Here is a 10,342-nt window from a genome sequence, read left to right as displayed (position 1 = left end):
ACTTCTAAGTCAAGCAATTCAGGTGCAGTTTAATTGCTTGACTATGGTACAAATGTGTTAGCATTAAAAATGACCTACTTCATTAAGAAATTAATTGAATATATAACCGGAATACAAACTGAAAAATATGCTGCATTAAAACTACTGTGTAGATATAAGTATCACAACAAAATTTCATTAAAAAAATTAGGTCCCCAAAGCTTTCTTAACAACGCTGAAGAAGCACTCTGTGTAAGCTCGAAAGCTTGTCTCTCTCACCAACAGAAGTTGTTCCAATAAAAGATATTACCTCACCCACCTTGTCGCTCTAATATCCTGGGACCAAAACAGCTACAACAACAATGCATTAACCACCTACAGTTACGTTATGTACTGGAGAGTTTTAATTGCAATATGTTACTGACACACTACTGAATAACACAACTGAAATATTTCACAGAATCTGGTATAATACATTACTATGAATACAGTATGAAAGTGTCTAATATACCAACAATAACCAGAGGCAGGGTGTGCTTTGCCTACACTATTTTGAGTCAGGTACAGCATTTTCTCTATCCACTGCTGTTAATAGGCTCAAGCATATGTTTACATGTCTGTTTTGTCAACCCACTTTCAGCTGTCACCAGCCTCCACAGCTAATAATAATAAACACCAAGCACACCCACATGGAGATAATTGAGACTGGGGAAGATGCACGTAGAAGGCTTGGAGTTCCAGGAATATACCAGCACGTAACCTTGCTAATTTTTGTTACATAAATCATCTTTAGCAAAGACAGATTCTGATTTTCAAGTGTGATTTTTATTGTGGTTCTTAACAGATCTTTCAGAAAAAGCACAAGAAATATTGGTAATGTAGTGTCTCTGTTATTAACAGAGTACATAAAATACACTCTGATAAAAGCCATTAAATCTGCAGTAGATGGCATGCAGGTTAATTTATATAAACCAACACAATGAGATATATATTTTATGAAGCAAGAATTGCAACGCTTTTTGTGTGTTGCACATTTAATTATTATGATCTTGAACTTTATAACCAAACAATAATAATATCGTAAAGCATAGAATTATTGAACTATTAGACAGCAAACAGATAGTTGGAAACAACTTTTTCATATTCTAATAGATTCAGGGCAACCAAGCACAGATTTAGACTCAGATACAAAGAATTTAGCCCTAACAAATGCCAAATGATCAGAGGTCTTTAGAAGGTAGAAAATTTGTGATTCTAAGAGATTTATTATTTTGGCTCCAATATCTACTTACAATAGACTATTTTGCATGTGAACACATTTTTAAAAAATCTTATTCTAACCTAATTTTCACTTTCTATGAAATATTTAATCTGTGACCGCATTAACTTTAGAAAAATGCAATAGCAGCTCTCATGATAAGACAATAAAAGACCACTAGGCAATTCTGTAGAGAAAGCTGCAAGTATTATTCAAGGCACTATTCTACTCTGGGGTATTCAGCACATTCAGCGGCTTTGAGTGAAGACATCATTAAGAGAGGAGATTAAGAGAATAACAAACATGCAAAAAAGGTCTCAAGCTAATATGTAGTATATCTAATATTCATACATATTTCTGCTTAATGAAATAAAACCCATCACTTTTAAAGCCGTTCAGTTTAACAACATTAGTGGCCTGAAGTAGTATCTGCTAAGTGAATCTGAAATATGAATTTAAAAACATGTCCCCTGCAAAATCAATGGAAAATGCAAAGGTCAGTCACACTGATCAAGCGTCATTTGTCTTAATTAATACAGCTTGTCTTGAGGCCAATGCTCTGCTGGTGCAACTCCAGTTACTTCCGTGGAGATATACACCCGCAGAGAATCTGATCCAAAGAGTAAACATAAGTAGATTTTACTTAGAATATTAGGGCCGTATCCAGCAGTTGCTAGTCCACAGAATTCCATGAGCTTTCCTGAGCACTGCTTCTGCCTCTTTTGAGGGAAGAAGTACCTAGCTACCAAGGAATGCTGAGGATTAGGCATTCTGTGACCACCACTCTCCATGGAGAGCCCAAGACTCCACCAGTCCATTTGCAATATATAGCAATCCAGCTCTCTGGACATGATATTGGGGAAACAGGTGAACTCACTCAGCGATTCCCATGACATCCTTTCACGGGCCCCTTCTTTCCTGGCTGACTGACTCAGTCAGATGGGAAAGAATTTTGGAGAAGCCATACATAGCCTTAAGATATTAGAATCTCAGTGAGTGACAACTCCATTTTGGAGGTCTCCTTCTGAGAAGAAGTAGAGGCTACTTGGCATAGACATTTGCTCTTCCCCACTGTAAGACAAACAGTAACTGTGGGGAGGATAGGCTCCATCAGGACTCCACCACAGGCAGAGGGCTCCCCTGCTACAAACACCACAATGGTCATCATGGGGATGGGGAAGACGTACACAGCACTGCTGCATGGCTCTGATGGGAGACAGATGAATTAAGATTTGGGAAGCAGAGCACTCTCTGCTCCCCTAGCAGCTTTTAACAGCTATGGCAGAGATTTTTCTCTTTTTTAGGGATCCCTCATGGCAGACTAATATTCTCTCAGCCTTCTGTGGTCCCAGAAACTGGTGGGCCTTCATGTCACAGAAAGGTGCAGATTATTTTGCTGGATTGGGCCCACTGAATTTCAATGCCATCTCAAGACATTGTTCTTTTTAAATTGCCACTATTGATCTGGAAACATTTAATCATTTATAAAGAATTATAAATAAAGCCATAATTGACCTAAAACGTAAATCACCTCTATGCCAATGGAACAAATTCAAGGTCAGTTACACTGCTATAAATCAGGAGTAACTGCACTGTAACCGAGAGCAAAATTTGACCCAATTAGCGTCACATAAGGAAGGTGCAGGCCAAATATTACTTGATAAAGAGAAAACCGACTACACTTATATTCTATTGTTTTATATTTTTCTATATTAAAAGCAATATATATTAGATATCTGTAGATTAGATTTCATACTCATTTTATAGGCTATTCAAATCTATATAATCAGAAATATAAGCAGTGATCCACTGACCTGTAAATGTGTGTGTGTGTGTGTGTGTGTGTGTGTGTGTGTACACTGTTCTAGGTTTATAATAATTGTGTTCTTATATAGCTACAGAAGAAGCTTTTAGTTTACAAAAATTCTTGTTATAAAACAGATGATCACATCAAGGCTTAAATTTTAAACAATTTTATAGTCTCAAGTGTCAAACAATTACTGTACTGTAGATATTTCACAATTCTGTCCACTGATTTGTTGTAGATGGAATTTACTGACACACAAAATTTGTCAATTACATCAGTAGCAGAGCAACACATAATAAGAATTTGGATGAATGCACAGATGCCGGCAACTGTTTTGCTGTTTGTAATCTTTCTTTTACGCATAGAGAGCTAACTGTCTCTCCTAAAAAAGTGCTCTGAAAACAAAGGCAGTAAAAAATATGTGCTTCACTCACATAATATGTTCAATGTGTGTGAGAGTGCCAGGTCTTTCCAACTGAATAAGATCTGTAAAACTTTGTTTTTACAGATTTGTTAAAGAACTGAGCTCTAGCATTCTAACAGTTACTAGCATATAGATTTATAAATGGACAAAATACATGCCAAATAAACAAAGGAAGGAAATCTGTAACTTCCTGGCAAACTATTAAAACATACTGGAACTACAATCGGTAGGTACAGGAGAACTCTTCTGGGCTCATGACTGGCTTTAAAAAAAAAAAAAAAGGCAGGATGAGTTCCTATTGTTTATCTCCTCAAAAGGTCAATAATACTGAGATCCAGAATGACATTAACCAATCAGATAACATATACAAATTAGTGCATTCTGACTGGGAACAAAAAGTCCAATTATTTACCTCTTAAAAAGGAAAATAATTTTTCTTTTCTAAACCTCTAACTTCATAACCCTTTAGAAACTCAGTTTAAAAGGAAAAGCTGCCTTGCATTTGAAAACTATTACCAAAATGTAGGGATATCTAGATACTCCTTAGACATTCAGAAAGCATGTAACAATACAGATATTGAATAGTTGATTCAGTGAACATCCAGGTTTATTGTTCCTTGAATTAAATATTGATGTTATCTTTGCCTCAGTCAATATTTACCTCTCAGAGTAATGAATCTCAATAACCACCTCAACCAAAGTCAATATCAGCTCATTATTTAATATCACTTAGTATCCATGGAAGAACATAATTGCTTGATTTAACGCTAACGATTGCACTGAAAAACAAAAAAGGAAAAACTGCAAAATAAAATATTTAGTGCTTTAGACAATGAGTAACATAAACCTGTTATGAATAATTCTTACCAGCATTGCATTTCTTCAGATAAACTGACTCAAGAGACCACAGGCATGATTCTCTTTTCTCCTACACTAATTTTAAATTGGTGTAATTCATAGACTTTGAGACCAGAAGGGACCACTATGGCCATCGTCTGACCTGCTGCATAACACAGGCCAGAAATTTTACCCAGTAATTCCAACCTAAAGGAATTCTTTTACTTTCCAACGGTGTAAGTGAAAGCTACTGAGCCCAATAACCTGTGGTTGAGTCGGAGCATCTCTTTTAGAAAGACATCTAAATCTTTATTTTAAAACTTTGAGTAATGATTAATTTACTATTCTCCTTGGTAACCACTGGTTTCAATGGCATTGTTTCCGATTTAGACTCATGCAATGTGATCTACTAGCATGAACTCCTATGTCTATCCAATTGAGGCCTGATAGAGATGTGAGAGCAGAATCAGGCCCCATTTCTCCTGTGTGTCTGACAACTGAAAATGTAAAATCATCACAGCTCATGTGTCATGGTTAGAGCGGCAAAATAATTCTTGTTCATCTAAAATGTCCACAGAATCTTGTACTGAAACAATCTCAGCAAGTCTGAGTTAATGCCAAACAATGCATTAGAATGTGAAAGGTTGAGGACTGTTTCCAGAAAATTACAATCATACTTTTGCATGATGTACATTGTATAACAAAACAATTCAATTATGAACTTGCCAAGAGAATAGATACTGCCTCTCTTTGTGTAATAAAGCTAACCTAGCAACACAGCCTGCGGCTCAATGTATAAAATAGACTATAGAAAAAAATAGGCCATTATTTTACTTTCTATTAAATTTATATAATTTCTTTCTAAGGTAAAGGCAAAATGTCAGTACAAAAAAAAGTTGTTTATCCCATATTTTTAAGGCTATCGTATTTAAGTGCTACCCCATCTAACAGTTTTACAAATATTATAGTGTCAGACACTACAAACTTTCCTTTTCTTGTTCATTCTTTTCCACTTGTATTAAAATATGTATGCTCAAACACTCCTTACTACTCTTACACTATATGGCTTTTGGCCTAATTTTTCAAAAGTGAATAGTGATATTGCATTCTTCCATTTTGAGATGCCTAACTTGAAGCACCATAAAAAGGTCTGATTTTCATTAAGTATTGAGCACCCACTTTCTGAAAATCAGGCTTCTTTAAGGTCTTTAAGTGGGAACTCACTTTTTTTTTTTTAATTTAGGCTTTAATTATTAATTCCTTGTGCCTTTCCTACATATTGCATAATTTATACCACTTATATTTTTCTAAACTGTTCATTTTAAGTAAAAATAATTCCTTTACTTCAGTTTTTACTTTCCCTGGGTGTCTTTGTAGAACAAATCCATCCTACGCTTATGAAGAGACTGTATTATAAGGTTTTGATACTGTGCTGAATTTTGTACTTTGCAGTGAAGGTCTTTTCGTTGCACAAAATCAAGTATACAAGCTGTAAAGTGTGCTGTTCCGATTGATCGATAATGCACATTTAAATCAGAACATCATGTTATTAAGAGTCTGAAGGAATAAGTAGTCATATCAGTCAGTGCCCAGAAAATTCAAGCCATGATGCATACAACAGCATAAAAAAATTAACTGGGTTTAGTGCCTTTGGAAGATCTCTTCTTGGCTCCGGTGTGAACCATCACATCTTACTTATCTTTCCATACACATTCTGCAAATTAGCAAGATCCCCTGATGTATCCATGTTATTATGGATAGAAGATACTGTCCACTCTCAGATAAGAAAAATAACTGTTTTTTTTTTCAAATTAATATTTAACATACAGCTGAAGATAACCTTCTGCAATTGGTTCCAAAGTCCAGTATAATTAAAGCTATTAAGTCTGTTACTTGTTGCTTTGAGTATTTTAAAACAGAGTAGAGGAAATATTGAGAGATGGATTTCCCCAGAAGGTACCTAGTTATCTTCCTTCAGACTTTTTACTTCATCATTTCACTTGGTTTAATGTAGCTCTAATTTTAAGCATACGGTATAATAAGTATAACAAGAATAATCAGTTAAAAACACTTCTGATAAATGATTCAGCTCTTTAAAAATACAAATGCAAAGGAATGACCGTGAAGAATATGATTGTTGTGATAGGTTGCTTTGTTAACAGTTGTTCATCTGTCCCAAATAAATTCCTCACTCCACATTCCTGTATTTGGTAAACAAATTGTACAGCACTCTCAGTGTGGATTTCAAGTCACAATTTACAATATCTAGAAAAAGAAGGGAAAAAGGGAAAATCAGCTCTGTTCATGACATCCAGCAAGCACTCATAAAAAAAGAGTCCAGCCTTCTAGCATGCAAGTACATCCTGCCCCAAATACACAATCACAAATGTAGGAAGCATAGTAGGGAGGGAATGGGTATAGAAACTGGACAAATGTAAGGACAATTTTTGACAGGACCATCAACCCAGCCATCAATTTTGCAGCCACAATTAATTGTAGGTGCTGATGAATACAGGAACCTGCAGCTTCTGATTTGCAAATACTATCACCTAGTTACATGTCTACATGGAAAAATTAGCACCCATGATTTATGGGTGAAAAATTGCAAGTACAAATTTGGAAACAGTTTTTTCTTTTTAAATTGGTGCGCAAAGGCTGATCCTCCCGTGGAATTCTTCAGATATGTACGGGCTGCAGGATTGGGTCCATACTGAATAAAATTTATTCTGTTAGGTTTCTATTTAGCAAAGAAATAAAAGCACTTGGATGATCTTAAGGTGAGATTTTCTAAAGCACCTCAGGAGCTAGGTGTATAAATGCCTCTGAAAGTTGTTGCTGAAGATCCCACATTCCTAGTGCTTAAAGTTAGGAACGTGGTCAAGTCCATGGTTGACTCAGGGCCTCGAACAATATACATCTAACCTAAAAAGAAAAAACTTTGTGAAACAAGAGAGCTAATAAATATCCACTCTGTTTCCAAGAGACGTTGTTGAGAAAGTCAATGTTATTGCAACAGAATATATATAAAATTAAATGACCTGAACCCCTGTTCAGGTCTGTGTAAACAAGTCATCTTCAAAGTACTCAGGCAGTCCTAACAAATTATGCGATTATCAAAATAATATTGCCATTCTAGTAGCTATACTGCAGTCTTTTATCTGATTTTGAAGATTACACTACAATGTCTATACTCTAGTGGGCCAATCCAGCCAAACCTATGCATGGTTTTCTGAGCTATGCAAGCTGTAGGGGGCTGTGGACTTTGGCTACATGGCAGGCTGCCAGATCTATGGGAAAGGCTAGCCAGCTGAAGAAGCCGTACAACCCCCCCGCCCCACAAAGCTGCATTTCCAGAGTGGAGTACTTATGAAGCCGCCTGAATTCCTTGAAGGGACTGTGCCACCTAATGGAATTAATGAGTCCCTAGGACAGTCACTTTGTGGCCCTGGGAAGACACAGACAGGTTACAGGATCTAATAGACAAGACTATAAAGTTTAAAAAATCCCAGAGCTGCGGGGAATCAAGGAAAGGGCATTTCTCCCACATAGCCCCCAGATTGCTTCAGTTATGGTTTGCCTTACTACTCTATACTGAAGGGGAGGTTCCCCCATCAAGACTGGAGCTGAGAATCTTGGAGTCAGATGACCCCCTTTATTCCTTATAGAGTCCTACAGAACTTAATGGAAAACTTTGCAAAAATATTTTCATACCACCCCATAAAATGTATCAGAAAATTTCATCACCTCTACAGAAGTCTACAGGATAGTTAAAAAAAGAAACCTCTAGAAAGATTTGTCATTTCTATTCAATTCCATAACAGTGAAATTCTATTCAGTTTCTATAGAACTCTATTACATTTTTATAGAAACATAATTTTATCAGATTTTTCTCATAATAGCTCATTTCCATGGCTGACCTCTAAAATGGAGTGTCACCCAGAAGGGACTTGAACTCAACAATGCTTTAAAATTCTTCTTCACTCAGTCAAGGATGAGGAGACACAGGTTGAGTGCCAGGATTCCCATAAGCCTGAGCAGAACTGATGGAACTCCAACCAGGATCTAGACTATGAGCCATGGAGTCTTCTGCTGTAGTGTGTCCCTGATATATTAGAGTTGATTGGCCTGAAGAGCTGGTTGCATTCTTGAGACCACAATTTAATTGTGTTTGTGTTCATTGTTTTAAAATTACACTTGCACATAGTCTTTGTCTGCATTTGTGCTCTAGCCCAACATCAACAGCCTTGCACCATGCAAAAACTTGCAAGATCAAGGCTTTCATTAGGACTGATGAACAGTGTTTATGAAATCACTTCTGCTGTGTGCAGTAGGGACCATTTTGGAACGAAAATCATGACGACTAGTAAAAAAAAAACAACGATGGCCAACATTTTAAAAAATGGAAACCTAAATTTAGACTCCTCAGTCTATATTGACTTCAATATAAATTGTGCTCCTAAATCATTTATGTGCTTTTGAAAATCCCATCCTTAAACATTGACTTCTGAGTCTAGCTTTAGGCTTCTATATCTGAAAATTTTGGCTTCTGGCATTTAGCATCGCATCTACAGAAGTCACTTGAATACAATGCAGTAGTAAAAGACAAAATAAAGGCACCAGGATATTTTAAGCACTTTCATTGTATATATTGCAAAGAATATATTGCAAATACAGAAATAAATAGCTGACCCTGAAAAAGTCATTAATATGCATAAATGCTCATTTATTTACCATATTCATTATTTTTTCTACGTATGTTTTTCATATTCTGCAGCATTTATTCATCAGAAATTTCATAGAAGCTGTGTGTGAATGTTAAGACTATTTAGTATATATGTTTATAGTAAGATCCTTTCCAATGCTACTTTGCTTTCTGGGAATTTTAGGCACGGGCATTGTGCCCAATGTAACAACATATAAAACAGATGCATTTTTCCATTTACATTGGGCAGGAAGTTTCATATTAAGCATTTCAATAATTGCACAAGAAATGTCACATATATATATATATACTGAAATGTCCCTATGGCTTGATTTATACTGGAAAAATTAGCTGTCCCCTAGAGCAATAAATACCTGAAAAATGAAAATGCCATAAGAATTTTAAACCTCCACCAGGAGTGGGAGATCACAGCTACTCTCTGTTTTACTTGAAACCCTAGATTTCACTATTTCCACTGCCTTATTTCGACTGCCCAAGACGTAAGGCCTTGTGATACAGTCACCCATCAATTTAGCTAAGCAGGACTGCACACAATAGTCCCAACCTCCACAAGAAGTGAAAAAAATTGCCAGATTAAGACATAGGCACTAAAGAACTATACCTGCAACCCCAGCTCTTGAGGCCTATGATTATGTCAGAATTTCAGCTTGTTTGTTTGTTTTTTAAACAAACTGCAAGCTGTAGAAAGCTGCAGCTGTTCCAGTGTAGCGCTTCATTGTAAACACTATCTATGCTGACAGGAGGGGTTCTGCCTGAGAGCTGGTAGCTAGGTCAATGGAAGAACTCTTCTGTCAAACTAATGCTGTCTACACTGGAAGTTAGGTTGGCTTAACTATGGTGCTCAGACTCATTTAGTGTAGACTAGGGCTAAGTCTCTAACTGTTCTCATTGCAATTGAAAATGTGAGCAGAGCAGAGATGATCCAGTGATGTTAGCCTCAGTTTGTGGACAGCCTGCAGGTGTGAAAGGTGTGAACTGTCCCATTCATATCTATGGAATGTTACTTCCACACCTTACTGTGCTGGGAAATCCAGCCAACACCACCCAGGAAAAGGACTCTGTGTGTGGCTGAAGAGTGCAGTGGGCCCAGCAAACAGATAGCTTGGGTGTAAGTACTGGGGCAGGGACCTGCTGCCATTCCTGCCTCTTTGAGGGACCCCTGTTCTCCCAAGGGAAGTATGTGTGCATACGAGGAGCGGGGTTGGAGCTGCCAATCCTGAGACGATAAGAGGGGCCCAAGTTGTTCTCCCTGTTTCATAAGAGAGGGAAGTCCCTGCCACCACTACTCAAATTGGGAGATAGAACCACGGCCGA

The 10,342-nt window shown here is 36.9% G+C and overlaps 1 protein-coding gene across 1 annotated transcript in view; it reads right to left on the bottom strand.

Annotated features, from left to right (window-relative positions):
• Positions 1-416: 416 nt before the first annotated feature.
• PARVA (parvin alpha) overlaps positions 417-10,342 on the bottom strand; it is an 88,552-nt gene continuing 78,626 nt past the window's right edge. The window contains exon 13 of the mRNA XM_067532069.1: positions 417-6,570. Within this exon, the coding sequence (XP_067388170.1) occupies positions 6,494-6,570 (77 nt within the window). The 3' untranslated portion in view covers positions 417-6,493. The remainder of the gene's footprint in view (positions 6,571-10,342) is intronic.

The sequence above is a fragment of the Emydura macquarii genome, unplaced genomic scaffold (assembly GCF_026122565.2).
Source record: "Emydura macquarii macquarii isolate MOO-44397 ecotype Brisbane River unplaced genomic scaffold, CSIRO-AGI_Emac_v2 contig_3240, whole genome shotgun sequence".
Classification (NCBI taxonomy): Eukaryota; Metazoa; Chordata; order Testudines; family Chelidae; genus Emydura; species Emydura macquarii.
The sequence above is the reverse complement of the archived record's forward strand: the minus strand, read 5'-3'. Positions and strand labels throughout refer to the sequence as shown.